Source organism: Lycium ferocissimum, chromosome 8 (genome assembly GCF_029784015.1).
Source record: "Lycium ferocissimum isolate CSIRO_LF1 chromosome 8, AGI_CSIRO_Lferr_CH_V1, whole genome shotgun sequence".
Taxonomy (NCBI): Eukaryota; Viridiplantae; Streptophyta; class Magnoliopsida; order Solanales; family Solanaceae; genus Lycium; species Lycium ferocissimum.
In genome coordinates, this window is record NC_081349.1 from 27,051,812 (window position 1) to 27,069,185 (window position 17,374).

Here is a 17,374-nt window from a genome sequence, read left to right on the forward strand (position 1 = left end):
TATTTTATAGCTTATAAACACTTTTGGTTTGACCGACCCTTTTACAATTTTATTCCTAATATTCTCATGTAATCCGTTAAATATGTTTTCTTAAATCAAAACCCCTAACCCGTTAGCATTAGTTTTGCAAATTCTCCAAACAAAAAATATTCTCGAAACCTTAAACGTTAACAATAGTTTTATAGATTCTCGTTGGCATTATTTGGGGTAATAAATTTATTCTTCTTTTGCATATTGTTTTATGAAGATGCATCCTGGTGTATTTTGCAATTTCTCTTGAACCTCTCATCTCTTTTTGTCCTTCTTTATATATTAATGTCATATATGTATTTTTTTTACTTATGCTTGTGTTGCATGTATTCTTTTTATTTTTAGTATATAATTGCAGCAGTGATAAATAAGATACGTTTTTGTCGTGAACTTGCATGTGTGTCGTATTAAATGTTACATGTACTTAATATTATATTTTAGCTAATTATAAGATAATTTATATATAAAAATAATTTTATCTAATCAATTTTTTATTAAAAATAAAGTGAGATATAAATTATTCCATATTTGAAATAATATAAGATTTTCTAAAAATTACGTTTTTATTATTGTAAATAACTTTAAGGACATTAAAATCATTTTAACGAAAAATATGATTATCAACACTTTTTTATCAAACACTTCAGTTGTTTCTTATCAGTTTCAGTACTTTTATCCAAACACGTAATTGCTCATTTATTAAATCAGTTTCAGCACTTAAAAGTACTTATTAGCTATATAAAATCAGCTAAGCCAAACGGGCTCTAATTTTTTCCCTTCAAAATACTGGGCATTACTTTTCAAGGGCACGCCATAATTTGTGAGATATTATAATGATAATTTCAATAATTTACAATTCAACATAAAATATTACATCCACGTAGCGATATTTTTTATTTACATGAGCATAGCCAACTTTTATTTTGCAACAGTGTTTATACATACGATATATAACATTATACACTTACTGTAGCCAATGTATAACCTTGTATAAAAGTGTATAATAACGTATAAAAGGGCCATTTCGGATAATATTTCCTTCAAATAGACATAGAGTTTAATTTTCCCATATTATGATGCAAAAGTATATGTTTGTGCCGCGCGAAAAATTTATTTGCATTGAGGGATAAAAATTAAAAGACCAGCACAAAATAAGGTCAAAAGTGCAAATGAATGCAACAGCCCACGCACTAACAAAAGCACAATTGATATAGCCGTGATATTCTATTTTCATAATGATATAGAAGTTGTAACAACAAAGTTTGGCGCCAGACATTACATAAGAAAAATAGCAACAAATTGTTATATTTGAGTTCACAATTGATGGGAGTTACAATTTCTAGAATTTTTTATTTTTTTATTTTCCATCCAGTATTCGGTACTCGTATTGGAGCCCGACTAAATTCGGATTCGAGTGAAACTCGAACACGAGACCTCTAGTTAAGGATGAAGGAGTACTTGTCATAGTGTTTTAAAAGGCAGTTCCGGGACTCGCCTCGGGGCTCGTCCCGGGGCGGGGCACAGGCAAAATGTGTGGGGCTTAGTTCTGTGAGGCTTACGCCATAAGTGCCAGACTGTACGCCCTAAGCGCCAGACTGTATGCCCTGAACACACCTAATGCCCAACGTTTGGGGCTCGCCTAAGAGTTCTTACACAAATTATGTGTCAAATTCCCCAGTTAACATTATTGACCCTCATAATTCTTTATTAAATGAATGATGGTTAATAATTTGCTTCATCTATAGAAATAAAACAATTGAGAATAACTCAAATAACGAACCGTAGTATTGCATATTTATTATTTGAGAACACTGCGAGGGTGAACATCACTTAATATTTCTTTTAAAAATATAAAGCTGAATTTTACATCTTCACTTGCCATTAGTCTTCACGTTTTTGTCATGTGTCTTAAAATTATCATAGTTTATTATTTTGCTATTTGAAAGTAATTTTATTTTTATTCATGAAGGAGTGATGTTTTAATTATAATTTGATAAAGCTTATTGATTATTTTCTTTTAGGGAGGTAAATTGCATCGTATATATGATTAGCAGTATGCTTTATAAATTGTGATTATTTTATTGTTTGAAAGTTAAGGAGTTAAAAATGGTTTGTATCTCATAATAACTTTAAATCATTGCAATTATTTATACTTGTAAAATCATGTTAGAAGTTTTGCTTTCTATGAGTTTCATTAATCATGTTATTAATTTTTTAAAACTATTCATATTATTTTATAATTTTTGTGTCATTATACTATTTTACTATATTATAAATTAAAAATTTAAAGATCCATGGGGCTCATGCCCCGTACCTCAGGGCATATGCCTCGTACCATACTAAGTAAAACGCCCCGCCTCACGCCCCCGCCTTTTAAAACATTGCTTGTCACTCCACCACAAACCTTACTCTTGTTGGTAATTTCTAAAATATCTCAAATCTAAAGGGAGTCTCTTCTGATTTTTCTATTCAAAAACATGATTTAAAGATTTTTAAAATTGATCTTGAATTTTTAATCAAGGAGTTAAGAGCTTGATCTCGGATTGGTGGAGTGAACTTGTTTGCCGGATTTGATCATGAATGTGGAGACATGTAAGAAAGGCTTCTTGATCACCCTCGGGGAGTAAGCAGAGACTGATATAGTGATATGCGTTCCCGATTTGGAGTTTATGGGTTCCAATGATCTCAAATTAAAAAGAAAAACAGACGCCAAATAAAGACTTGCATAATTTTTTGTTAATGAAAATATATAATAATAAAAAATAAAAAAAGGTTAATTATGGCCCCTAGGGATTTCAAACCCTTGTCAAGGAGGGCAAATCAAAGCTTAACAGGATTCCACATGAACCAACAATCCACTTGTACTAGTTTCCCAACTAGAAATCTGTTATATATTTATGGATTATCAATATTAATCCAGGGCCGCAACAAAAGTTACTGAGTTCCAGGAACTCACACACCATGCCCTAAATCTGCCCCTGGGAATAAGGTTCCTAATCACAATAAGAGTTAAGACTTCTTGATGTAGGTATTTCTTATGCCTTTTTGCCTTATAGAGACCAATATTTAGAGTTGTCTCAGAAGGTACTTTGTGATGAACACAAACTATTTTTCCTTCAATGAAATGCTTGTTGATCACTCTCGGGAAATAAGGCTAAATGAATGACTCAAAGACAAGTTATATTTAACATGGAATTTTTTGGACTTACCAAAACAGAGACTACAAGTCAAAGTAGATACTAAAGACAGAATTGGACTACTATAACGGCGAACACCTAAATTACGAATTAAAAGATTAATATGTACCACAAAATTTTAATTTTATATATATGACTGTTTGATTCAAAATTTTTTGAGTAAAAACCAAAAAGGTATCAATTTTTTTTTTTTTTTATCCAATTTGATTCGATTTTTCTTGAACACCCATAAGCACAACACTGTTTTAGAGAAGGGGATTGCAGATGTCATAGCTAAGGGAGCAAGTAGGACTTTAAAATGAACAAGGCACAGGTGCCTACTTCCGGGATCAGATAAGTTAAAGGGAGTTCTGGAAATATTTAGCACTCTTGCTTTTGTATTTGTTGATTTTGTACAACACATTGTAAATGAGAGTCACTCACATCCTCTGTCTTTTTACTAGGGGTAAGTTGCCCTTATTTATATTTCTGTTACACAGCCAAGGTGGTAGTTTAGCTCTAGGAACTAATGTATATACTGTAGTATGTAATAGTTGCACCAGTTTAGACTTTATTTTTTGGAAGCTGCACAGATATAAAGAGTTGAGCCTGTCCAAGTCCAACACTAAAATAGGATTTGAGGAGGTAATAAAGGTTGCATAATCAGTTATCTTGGAACAGTACATTATGGCATAAAAAGAAGAAGGGATAAACTCCAACCTGAAGAATGAGATGAAAATATTACTAAATGAATAATAATTTTTTGCATACTGAAAACTTGCCATTTGGAATTTGATTAAACCAGAGAACTAGTAATACACAAACATAACTTTGAGATAAACAACCAAAATTTGTCATTCAAGATCTTAAAAGCATGAAATGTAAAAACCCTTGGCGTTATGAAAAAGACTTAGCCAAAACATTCATCCAGATTCAATTGTAATTCCCAAACTAAAACAGTCTTCACACTATTTAATGGCAAAGGCATAACACAGCCTTACACTACTGCATCTGCATTCATTTCTATCAACGTTTTTAATTCAAAAACATTTTTGCCAAGGATCACGGTCCGGTTAAAGGCGGCTTATGATCAAGCAGGATTGCTAGATCGATACCAATCTAAAATTCATACATCTACAAAAACTCCTGGCAACTTTTTCAAGATTGTTCAGAAAATGCTTCATGACTGTTACAGTGATCTCTAATCAAGTAGAGAATTATTCCACAACATATCAATCTATAACAACCATGAAATTTAAACCCTGAGCAATGTCACAGTGACAAACAAGCTAAGTCAAAACATCCAAGTCTTCTCTCAATCCGTTTAATCGCCAAACAGGAAAAGCCACAACATTTTACTACTGCCTAGACAAATTTAATCTATTTCATCTTTAACTGCCTGAGCATTCTTTAGCCAAGATCATGGTCTGCTAAAAGATAAATGGAGATCAAACAGGATTGCAGTCTAAGTTATAGACCAGAGAAATTTTGTTAATTCTGCAAGTACTTAGTCTTGATTGTGGAGAGATCTGATTGAAGACTCATGAAGATCAAGCAGGATTGTGATACGGATACTAATCTATATTATACACAACTTGAGCTTTAGATGGCGCCCGCTGAAAATTAGTTATCTCCACGAGTACTTTGAGAGATTTTTTATTTTTCATTTCACAGGGCCTGATTACCATTTTGACCAGTGCTGGAGACTTGGCCAATAAAACATTGATAAGCTGCATTTCAGCCCCTGCACCTGCTATATTGTTAATCTTAACTATCCTCAGGTGATTAAATGTCATATCTGAGAAACTTGAAGGAATCTTATCAACAACATCCTGGGGCACAGGTATGTCATAATAGTCCTCATCACTACTACCATGCACCTAAGAAAGATCAAGAAAAACCCATGAATTTAAATTGCAGATCTGATGAGCATGCAGAATAAGAAAGTCATTACACACGAAAAACACATAAAAGAGAGAAAAATAAACATCATTAAGTACCTCAATTTCAATTTCTTCTAAATTTGGGGAGCTTCTTATCAAGCAAAGAGCAAACGAAAGCTCAAAGAAATCTCGCAGAGTAATCCAAGATATCCGAAGGCGTTTAAGACAGGTAAGAGCAGAGTGAAGCCTTGTTGGTATAACTTCAGCTAGTCCATTATCCACGTGCTAGGAAGAAAATGTCAAAAATCAGGATTACTCAAAGCCCAAAAAATGGTACATCTACGAAAATGCATTACAATTAATTCATGAAGCAACATTACCGTAAATAGATTCCAGCAGAGATTCTCCAGAGCAGGAATAGACTCAAAAATCTTGGTAAGATCATGTTCTGACTCTACCGAAAATGTTCTAGGCTTATATGTAACTTTGGAAAGAAGAGTAACATTTTTTAGACGTAAAACATTTATATTGCCTTCGAAGAAAAATGACCTCAGATTGGGAGCATTAATTTCAATGTGGTTACAATTACATAAATCTATCAGCACCAAATTCTCAAGCAATGGGCAATGGGAGATTAAACTTCCAAGCAATTCAGATGAAATTGTGACATTACATAGTTCTAGGCTAATTAACCTACCAAATCCCTTAAAGACTGGTGGAGGATGTATTAGACATCTTAGGAGAGTCAAATGCCTCAACTGCAAACATGTGAAAATTGAAGAAGGCAGTTTGTATGGGCTACAAGTAGGAATTTCAAGGGCAAGATGATGAATGCTATTGTTGGAGAGGAAACATATCAAATTGTCAATATTAGGATAGCTGACAAAATAAGGAAGGCAAAGGGCAAACTTTTTAATTGGTCCTGAATGAAGTTTCAAAATGCTGGAGATAATCTTAGTCAAGTTACTTCTACAGTAAACTACAACATCCTTGGTAGTTCCCCAAACAGTATCATCAAGCATCAACTGTGGAAGTCTGCACCACTTATACCTCCACCTTTTCGATAAGATGCTTGTTCTCGCAGCATCTCGTAAAGGCAAACTCATAAAAATGTCATCGATTACATTCTCAGTGAAGGTTGCTCAGTACATCACGAGGTAAACGTTGCTTTTTGCCCTTAGGAGGCATCATATAAAATGATAGCCAACAAGATTCTGCAGAAAATAAACAAGAATACAATAGTTAAGGAATCTCAAAACTGGCAGGACAGAGTACACACTAGTACACTACACAGACAGCACACAACTGCTTTCACATTGTTAAATTTACATGCCACAACTCTAAGAATAAAAGAAAAAGTGCATTATATTTAAATCACTCATTAATCTCCTCTTAATGTCCATGACTTGTATTATTTACAGGGAGAATTCCATTAATACTGCATCCAGAATATTATTAAGATCTATTATTGAAATGGGAAAATCAAATGAATATAAACAAGGATCACATCACCCTTTGTTGCTAATAAGCAATAAGATTATCAAATGAAATCAATAGCTACAAGAAGAAAAAAGTTTTCCAATTCAGCAATATTTGACTTCAAGCTATAGTAGCTTTACCAATAGGAGTACTTCACATTCATCCTACACATAAAAATAACTTTCAACTGTAACACTTGACACTTCCTTCAACACCTAAGGGTGTGTTTGGTAGGGAGAAAAATATTGTCCAGTAAATCTTTTCCATTTTCACATGTTTGGTATCTGTACGGAAACAAGTTACTTAGAACTGAGGAAAATGAAGTGGCATTCCACATTAATTGTCTCCTTCCCACCCTCCAACACACCCACCCATAGCCCCATCCCCACCACTCCCACACCCCAACCCCTCACTCCCATCACCCATAGCATTTGCATAGACTATATACAAATGCTTTTGGGACAATATTTTCTACTTACTTACCAAATAGAAGAAATAAGTAAGAAAACCTCATAATTTCAAGGAAAACAATTTTGGTGGAAACATTTTCCTTCGTATCAAACACACCCTAAATGTTTTTTTAGTAATCACAACTTAAAAACTGTTACCAAACCGTGGATCCTACTGGATTAGTTTGAGCAAGAGGTGTTAACCTATAGTCATAAACCGGCTTATATATACCCGCAAGGGGGGCTCAGTTGGTTGAGCATGGGGCTTGCATAGGAGGTCTCAGGTTCGAAACCCCCTACCTACGACAGCAGGAGATTTCCCTTCTGGGTTGAGCTCGTCACACGGGCTTGCCTAGTGCGGGTTATCTCTCCTATGTGGTTTGCAGGCTATTGCAAAGGAGCGCGGTTTACTCTGTGCGAACCCCAAGGGTAGCGGCTGCGGGTTCCCTTGTCAAAAAAAAAAAAGTAATCCAGCTTATATATACTTCGGTTGTGGGGCTGTGGGTTCTTATTCCAAATTGATGTTTAGTTTGCATTATTTTTTACGGAAAAGGGCCTAAAATGCACCTGAACTATGGGATTTGGTACAAATATTGCCCTCCGTCGACCTATCGGGCTAAAAATGTCCCCGACGTGGAAACTTCCTAATGGCTGCTTTAGTGCACTTCTTCAATGGAGTTTTCTCTTTCAAGTATACTCAATCACACTTAGCGTAAGAACCAAATTCCATCAGATTCAGGTTCAAATCGACAACAAATTTCGTAATTTAATTTTCAAATCAAGGTCAAAGTTCATCAATGGATGACCAGATTTTATGGAGATTTCATGAGTTTAAACCAATGTCTTCTTCAGTATTCACCTAGATTTCAAATCGCATAGTTCGGGGGCATTTTAGGCCCTTCTGCGTATTTATCACCACATTCATGACAACGTTAACCCCATCAAGTTTTAAGAAAACCCCAATTCAGTTTCATCTGATTTAAGTGTACACAGAAATTAGAAATGCAATCTTGGTTTCAAAATCCTACAGATCCAGAACTATAAAATCCGACGAGTTGTGTTAACAACGAAGAAAGCAGTAAGTGAAAAACAGAAATAGCGAAGAAGATGAACCTGACGATGAATGTGAAGTACTCCTATGATGCTCCGATCGATGGCTAATTGATTTTGTCGGCTCAATGGCGGTGTTGGAAGAAACTGAAGATAGAAACTTCCAGAGTTCACGCTTAAATAGTGAAAATCCAAAAGGCAGGATAAATTGCAATTGCCTCCTTTTTTTTTTTTTATGGGTAAAACTACAGTTGGGCCCTTGTGAAATCTATTTTTTTCAAATATGTAAGAAAAATGTGCTTACATTATTAAAAATATTCTATTTATATTTCAAACGTTATCTGTTTGATGTTAGTATATAAGTATAGGCCCAACTATAAGTGTCATCAGAGGCGGATCTAGGATTAGAAATAACTCAGGATTCAACAGAATGCACCATTTTGCAGTTTTGGAGCATGAGAGTCAGATAATATTAGATCAATTATAGGAAATATGTACATAAAATAACTAATTTGGCAGAGAGACCATGGGTTCACGACTTCACGTGCACCGCAATTTCGAGAGTAAACCAGCCCGAGTGTGATAAATCGTTATTGGGTTGTATTTATTGCAATGTTGAGTGTAGGCTCAACCCGATAAGACCATAACAGAAGGACCCGTCAGAGTTACACTAATTGCAGTTGTACTCCCTCTCTAGCTCTTATATAAACACATTATCAGATCATTATAACTTAGTCCTTCATCAATCCATAGAATGGCTCAAATAAGCACACAATTATCCTTACTAATGTAAATATATTTTGTTTCCTAATATCATGTTTGATCCTGATTTTATTATGTTAATGTTTTTACCATATATTCATCCACAAAATTCAAGATTTTAACTAAGTTGATGAGAAATTTTATGACTGTCAAGTAATTCATCAGCCATTAATGAGAATCTAGAGTCCGGAGATAAAATTAAAAGCAATACATGGGAACCAAAAGTAAAGGGTGAGAAGAGAGACAACTAAAGAGCAATATTGTTTGTTAGATTTTGTTTTTAACTACCAAAGTTCTTTTTTTTAATGATTCAAGAGTATATATTAACATCAAATACTCCTTTTTAGTCACGGCTGCAAGCTTAACTTAAATACACATTCGTTCTTGTGATATCATAAAAGATTTAAGATATTAGTTTGACTTATATAATAGTTTCTTTGTCCCAATTTATGAGATTCATTTTCTTTTGTCGTCTGTACAAAAAGAATGATATTTACAAATAATTTAACTCTTAACTTCTCATTAACCCTTAGAAGGATATTTACAACCACACAAATATTTATGCCTTGTTTTAAATTACAAATTTTAGAAATGTTATTTTTCTTTTCTTAAACTCTGTGGGCATGGGCTGATTTTTTTATCAGGGCATGGGCGGATTTATAGAGCAATTTATGGTGCCCGTGAACCCATGGTCTTTCCGCCAAAGTATATATCTTATGTATATATTTTTTAGAATCAATCTAATATTATCTTCTGCCAGCCATGCTCCAAAAAGGCTAAATGGTGAACTTGATTAAGTGCTAAATTATTTACCTAAAAGAGCAAGGATTAATTCCCACTTGATGCTTCTTTTTTTCCTGCTTTTTTAGTGGTGCATCCATGTTATAGAAATGCTAGATCAGTGTTGTCAAAGGCGTGCTTAAAGCGCGCTTAAGCCCTGAAGCGAGGCTCAAAACATGTTGAGCGCTTCGCCTCGCTTTATGTGCGCTTCAGTGTCATCATCAAGGCTCTAAGACATACTATTCCTTGCCAATGAGCCTCTCTTGAAGAGGACACAAGATAATTGATATTTCACTTTATCATAATATTTTTACAATTTCTTTGTTCATATATTTGTTATTCATGCTTATTATTATTAGTCTTCGACTAAACATATATATATTTGTATTTTTGTACCATTGCGCCTTTTTTCATTAAAGCCCACGCTTTATTTGCGCTTTGCGCTTAAAGCCCCGGCTGACCTTAGAGCTTTTTTGCGCTTTTCGCTTTTGATAACACTGTGCTAGATCCGCCTCTGTCTGTGGGGAGTATATAAGTGGTGCTATGAGGTAAATTATAGCAATAGTAACTGAAAAAAATAATTAAAAAGAAAATGTCATAAAAAATGTCCTTTAACAGAGGCATAGTGATGATGGTGATTTTAAAATCATGCAATTTCTCTAAAATGACAGACTCACATGCTGTGTTTTTCAAAGCATTAGATCAAAATGTAAGAGGTCAACTGGGATAAGCATTCTGGGGCCAACAAAATATTAGTTTGGCATAAAAAAAGAAGAAATCTATAAGAAATGTATGAGATTTGTAGCAATATACTATTAAACACCATAAAACAACAACAACAACATACCCAGCATAATCCCACCAGGTGCGGTTTGGGGAGGGTAGAGTGTACACAGACCTTACCTCTACCTTTTGACGGGTAGAGAGGCTCTTTCCTATAGACCCCCGGCTCAAAGAGAGATGAAAAAGCATCAGGAATAATAAGCAGTAATAACAGCAAGATAATAGGATAACATAGTACAAGAAATAATCAAAGAGTACTAGAGATAAGAACAAGCAACTACCAAACACCATACTGAATAATTAATAAAAGCTGCATAGCAGTGCTAGCTGGTAAAAGAAGTAATAGACTTGTACTACTAAAAAACTCATGGAAACTTTTTCAAGATGAAGCAAAGGAAAAATGCTTGGCTCTAACCTTGGAGGCATAAAATTGTTGAGAAAATGCTTCAACATGCTAAGGTGTTTAAGACAGTTAAGAGCAAAGGGAAGCCTTGTTGGTATAACTTCAGCTGGTCCAGCATTCATGCCTAGGAAGAAAATGTCGAAAATCAGGATGATTCAAAGCCCAAAAGATGAATTAAATTAAAGTCATGAAGAAACATTACCTGGACATTCAAGTGATTCCAGCAGAGATTCTCGAGAGCAGGAATAGACTTTAAAATATTGGCAAGATCATGTTCTGCCTCTATAGAAAATACTGTAGGCTCATATGAAACATTGCAAAGAAGAGGGACATTTTTTTTTTGAAACTGGTACTATTAAGAAGAGGGACATTTTTTAGATGTATAAAATGTATATAGCCAAAGAAGACAAATGATCTCAGCTTGGGAGCACTAATTTCCATGGGCTTTTGAATTGTCGGGCCTTTCAAAGCACCAAATCCTCAAGCAAAATTCTCAAGCAACGGCAACGGGAGATCAAACTTCCAAGCGATTCAGAAGAAATATTGACATGTCTTAGTTCTAGGCTTATTAACCTATCAAATCCCTTAGACTGGTAAAGGACATAGCAAATATCTTTCGAGAGTCGAATGCCTCAAACCCGAAGTTAGGAAAATGAAGAAGGTAATTTGTATCGGGTTACCGAACAGAGGTTTAAGGACAAGATGTTGAATGCAATTCATTGCGAGGAAATATATCAAGTGATCAATATTAGGACATGTTTTTAGAACAGGAATGTCAAGGGTAAACTTGGTAATTGGTCCTGTATGAATCGTTAAGAGGTGACAGGGAATGTTAGTCAATCCAATTGTAAGGGATATTAAGTACTTTGTTGTTTTCCAAAGTGTTTGATCAAGTTTCAATTGTGGAAGTCTGCCCCAGTTATATCTCCATTTCTTCGATAAGATGCTTGTCCTCATAACATCTCGTAAAGGCAACTTTGCTAGAATGTCATTGATTACACTATCAGGAAGGTTGCTAAGTAAATCGAGGGGAGGTAAAAGCTGCTTTTTTTTTTTTCCCACTTGGAGGCATAATATTAAATGATTGGCAACAACAATCTGCAAAATATAAACAAGAATACAATAGGTAAGGAATCTACAAACTGTCCGGTCAGAGTACACACTTCAGGAAGCACACAACTGCTATTCACATTGTTAAATTAACATGCCACAACTGTATGAATAAAAGAAAAGGTGCATTTTATTAAAACCACTCATCAATGTCTTCTTAATATGCATGAATTGCATAATTTACAGAAAGAATCCCATTAATACTTCATGCCTTCAGAATATTATTAAAATCTATTATGAAAAAGGGAAAACTGAATGAACATAAATAAGGATCATATTCTTTTACTACTGATAAGTAATAGATTATCAATAGCTACAAGGAGAAAAAAAATTTCCAATTCGACAAGGTTTGACATCAAACTACATTAACTTTACTAACTTTCTGTTCTGTTTTCTAATTTTTGTACTAATAGCTTTACTTAGAATTTGCATAGCCTAGTTAATCTCAGTAGCTTTATCAGCAGTGTACATAATCTTGAGGTGTCTTGGTACATGCAAAGACACAAACACAACAAAAAACTAATGATAACGTTATACTAGCATTATTGAGTTCATTTTACCATAACTATAGACCCTATAACTGCGCAAACATCAACAGCATAAAACTTAATTTGAAGAGGCGATCGACTTCTATGATCCCCTACTTGCCAGCTAGATTTGATTTACTAATCACCCTAACAAATGGCGGAACTCTAACTACAAATCTAGTTTTCTTTGACAAAAGAGTCTTCTCCTAAACAGAAAAATAATTTTTATTTTAACATTATACATCATTAGGTAACACTTGACACTTCCTTCAACACTGAAATGTTGGTTGAGTAATCACAACTTACAACAACAACATACCCGGTGTATTCCCACAAGTGAGGTCTTGGGACGGTTGGAAATAAGCAGACCTTAGGGAGTAGCCTCCCTACCTTTTGGGGTAGGGAGGCTGTTTCCGTAGACCGTGGGCTCGAGAGAACAAAGCAAGATAAAAGGAAAAAGAAGCACAATATCAAGAAAAAGTGGTGTACACTGAATTAATTTGAGTAAGTGGTGCCAACCTATTATGACAATTCAGCTTATATATATGACTTTGGGTCTGGGGCTGTGAGTTCTTATTCCAAATGGATGTTTAGTTTGCATTAACCCGTCTGGAACGTGGGGCCAGAACTACCCTTGTCCAAATGGAGTCAATTGACACCTTTCCCCAAAATGGTACAGTGTAGATAAGTCAAAAGGAACCCATTTTTTATGTATATAATATTATATGTTGAATACCCTTTGCTTCTTTGTGAGTTTACTTCTTCATGTTTGAACCCTTAGTGAAAATCTTCGCTACGCCACTGCTGAACACACCATTAGCCCCATCAAATTTTAAGGAAACCCCAAATAAATTTCATCTGATTTAAGTATACCAAGAAAATAAAAATGCAATCTTGATTTCAAGATTCTATAGAACCCCAGAACCATAAAAGCACACTAGTTGTGTTAACAATGAAGAAAACAGTAAGTTAAAAAAAAAAAAAAATAGAGAAGAAGATGAACCTGAGAATGAATTGTGAAGTACTGTTGGAAGAAACTGAAGAGCTGCGCTTACATTATGAAAATCCAAAAGGCAACACCAGATTGTAAAATGGATAGATTGCAGTTGCCTTATTTTTTTTTTAGTTTTGTAAAACTACAGTTAGGCCCTTATAGAATCTATTTTTTTGTGTCATGCATCTTAAAATTTTAACCAAAAGTAAGGAACATTTTTTTTTAATCTTAATTTATGAGATACACTTTTCTTTTTTAGTCTATAAAATTGATATCCTTCTGTTCTAATTTAAGTCTCTTAGTTTGACTAGACACGAAGTTTAAGAAATAAAAAGAAACTTTTAAATTTTGTGATTTAAAATTAAAGATATGTATAATGTAGTAAAATGTTCTTTGAATCTTGTGGTTATAAATATGTCACGTAGGATGTTTGAATTATCAACTTACTAAATGTAGAAAGAGATACTCTTTTTACTAAGCGTAGAAAGAGACGCTATTTTTGGGACATGCCAAAAAGTAAAATAAGACACTTAAATTAGGATGGAGAGAGAATTTATTCATATTTAGAAATAATTTAACTGTTAAGTTTCTATTTATCCTTAATGAATTTGATTTAAAACAACATAAATACCTATGATTTGTTTTAAACTACTAAACTACAAGGTTTAAAAAATTTCTTCCTTTGTTAAACTTTATGCCTAATTAAAGTGCATTAGATTGGTATGAATGGAGTTTTATACATATAAAGTGGTAGTATGAGAAAAATTAAAGTAATAGTAACTGAAAGAAATAGTTTAGATAGAAAATGTCATAAAAAATTTGTCATTTAAGGGAGGCAGAGAGGTTGCCCTAGTGATGATGGAAATTTTATAATCTTGAAATTTCTCTAAAATGACTGCTTCACATGCTGTGGTTATTTCAAAACATCAGATCAAAATCAAAGAGGTCAACTGGGGTTAGCACTGTTTATGTGGCCAACAAAACATTGGATTGGCAAAAAAAAATAAAAAAAATAAATGAATAAATCTATAATAAATATGAGATTTGTAGTAACAATACTAAATACCATATTGAATTAATTAGTAAAAGTTTCATAGCAGTGCTTTAGTGAATGTACCAATAAATTCATACTACTACAAAACCTCTTGGCAACTTTTTCAAGATTAAGCAAAAATTGTAGAGAAAATGCTTCATGATTGCTATAGTGATCTTATCAAGTAAAGAACTAATCCACAACATACATACCTTGAAATAGACATCAGTGTCAATTCATGCTATGTCTCATTTCATAGATCAATCAATAACAAGCATGAAATTTAAACACTGAGCATTGTCACAGTGACAAACAAGCCAAGTTAAAACATCCAAGTCTTCTATCAACTGTGAGATAGGAAAAAACACAACCTTATACTACTGCCTCGACATTCATTTCGATCTATTGATTTTTAACTGCCAGAGCACTTTTAGCCAAGATCATGGTCTGCCAAAAGATAAGATCAAACTGCATTGCAGTCAAGTTATACACAACTGCTTCAGTTGATGCACGACGAAATCTTGTTAGTTCTACAAGTACTTGGAGTCTTGTTTGTGGAGAGTTATCTCCTACCCCAGGCTCTATTTGCATCCTTATCAACACTGGGGCCTTGGCTAATAGAAGCTTGATAAGCTGCATCTCAAGCTTTGTTCCTATAATGCCTTCTAGTTTAACTGTTCTGAGGTGATTAAATGTCACATCTGCGAAGCTTTCAAGGGAATCTAGTGCAGGAATTTCACTATCATCGTCATGGAACACCTAAAAATGTTAACAAAAACCCATATCTCTAAAGTTACTGAGGATATAGGGAGCATGAAAATATGGAAACCATCACATAAGGAGAGAAAAAGACCAAATGAACCTTTATTTCCATATCGTGTAAATATGGGCAGCTTCTGATCAAGCAAAAGGCACCTGAAACCTCATCTAATTCTCTCAGACTAATATCAGATAAGCGAAGATGTCCAAGACGGTTAAAAGCACAAGGAAGCCTTGTTGGTACTTCACCAGCTCCTGTAGCCAAGGACTAGGAAGACAAATGCCAAAAATTAGGATGACTCAGAGCCGAAAAGATGTTATAGGAAAATACATTACAATGAAGTTGTGAATCAACAGTTACCTGGACAACACTGTGATTCACGTGGAGATACTAAAGATCAGGACAACACTCAAACAACTTGGAAATATCAGATTCCCCTGCATTTTCAGAAGATTTCGGATCCCAAAGTGAAAGTTCCTCAAGAAGAGGGACATTTTTTAAAGAAACAGATATTATACTGTCTGTGAAATTGAAGTATCTTAGCTTGGCAGCATTAACTTGAATATGATCTTGAATATATAATTCTTGTAGCACCAAACGCTCAAGCAACGGGCTGTGATTGACTAAACTTTCAAGTGATTTGGAAGTAATTGTGACTTCATACAGTTCTAGGCTAACTAACCTATCAAATCCATTGAAGTCCGGTGGAGGATGTAAAAACAATTTTCGAGAGACAGATGCCTCATCCCCAAACATGTGAAAAATGAAGATGGCAATTAATGTTTGTATGAGTTTTTGTTTGGAAGATGAAGAACAAGATCCTGAATGTCATTCTTAGAAAGAAAATACATCAAGTTGTCAAATTTAGGGCAGTTCTCCAGGTTAGCGATGCCGAGGGTAAATTTCTTAATCGGTCAGGAATGAAGGGTCAAAGTGTGATAGATATTGTTTGTAAATTTAACTGTCGGGGATATTAAGTCCTTTGTCGTATTCCAAAGTGTTTGATCAGCGTCAATTGCGGAAGGCTGCTCCAGATATACCTCCATTTCTTAGATAAGATGCTTGTCCTCACAACATCTCGCAAAGGCAAACACATTAGAAGGGCATCGATTACATCATCAGGAAGGTTGCTAAGTGCATATGGAGGTAAACTTTGACATTCAAGCCTTGTGCCCTCGGGAGGCATCATCTAACAATAATCAGTTATCGTCAGTCGGTCAGTTAGAATCTGCAGAAATGAACAAGAAAATGAAGGAATCTCCAAACTATATGGGCAAAGTATACATACAGCACACAACAGTTATTCGCATCAGAAAATCAACATGCCACAAGTGTAAGAAGAAAAGAATTGAAATCACTAATCTTGACAGCATAAGACTGCCATTCACATCAGTAAATCAACATGCTATAGCTTTAAGAAGAAAAGAAAATGTGAATGAAACCCCTCGGCTATCTACTCTTAATATCCATGAAAAGAAGAGAAATAAGCTTAGCACATCGTCTTTGCTGCTATAAGCTTATCAACCGACGGACAGGTACAAGATAAGGAGAAAAAATGTCCTATCCAAAAGACAAAGACTCAAAGCTTGCTTTGTAAGTAAAAATAATATGAAACTGAAACAATCATGTCATACCTAATATTACTAAGTTCATTTCGACATTATAGAATATATAGCTGTGGCAAGCATCAAAGCAGAACGTCTTAAGTTGGAGGGGTGATCTTTTAATGATACTCACACTCACCAACTTAATTTTATTTGCAAATCACCGTAACTAAAAAAAGAGTCTATTCAACACCTAAACGTTGTATTCATCTTTCCCAACACACTAGTGTTACCAGAACTACGATCTTCCAACCCGAAAATGCGCTTGAGCACACTTTCTGTCACATGCCTGTTAAACTTCATATGAAATAAGATACTCTAATATGATGTAAAATGTTTTACGCAATTAAAAAAAAAAAAAAAGAGTAATACAAGACCATTTTCTAAGTTACTTCTCGCTTGGTTGGACATAAATTTGATAGGATGTGATATCAGTCGAGGGTGCAAAGGAGGTAAGGTGGTGACTGGTAAAACTGTAAGTAGCAAATAGTTTGAATAAGTTCACATGTTCAGCCGGAAGATTTAACTAAAGGTGACCTTTTAGTTGTGAA

At 34.4% G+C, this 17,374-nt stretch overlaps 2 protein-coding genes across 7 annotated transcripts in view; both read right to left on the bottom strand.

Annotated features, from left to right (window-relative positions):
- Positions 1-13,561, bottom strand: part of LOC132067762 (F-box/FBD/LRR-repeat protein At1g13570-like) — a 69,318-nt gene extending 55,757 nt beyond the window's left edge. For 2 of the 6 annotated variants that reach the window (XM_059461077.1, XM_059461079.1), the window contains exons 1-5: positions 13,436-13,561; positions 10,998-11,893; positions 10,808-10,919; positions 8,131-8,335; positions 5,470-6,303 (exon numbers count right to left, since the gene is read on the bottom strand). In XM_059461077.1, the coding sequence (XP_059317060.1) occupies positions 5,470-6,195 (726 nt within the window). In that variant the 5' untranslated portion in view covers positions 6,196-6,303; positions 8,131-8,335; positions 10,808-10,919; positions 10,998-11,893; positions 13,436-13,561. Of the gene's footprint in view, positions 1-4,370; positions 5,087-5,206; positions 5,375-5,469; positions 6,304-8,130; positions 8,336-9,642; positions 9,662-10,807; positions 10,920-10,997; positions 11,894-13,435 lie in introns of those variants that run through there. The other 4 variants (XM_059461074.1, XM_059461073.1, XM_059461075.1 and 1 more) reach the window with 4 other exon arrangements.
- Positions 13,562-14,861: 1,300 nt separating this feature from the next.
- On the bottom strand, positions 14,862-15,975 carry LOC132066200 (uncharacterized). Its single transcript, XM_059459562.1, has 4 exons — positions 15,638-15,975; positions 15,580-15,589; positions 15,322-15,486; positions 14,862-15,218 (listed from the first exon to the last, which is right to left on the bottom strand). The coding sequence occupies exons 1-4, from the start codon at positions 15,973-15,975 to the stop codon at positions 14,862-14,864; spliced, it is 870 nt and encodes a 289-aa protein (XP_059315545.1).
- Positions 15,976-17,374: the final 1,399 nt, after the last annotated feature.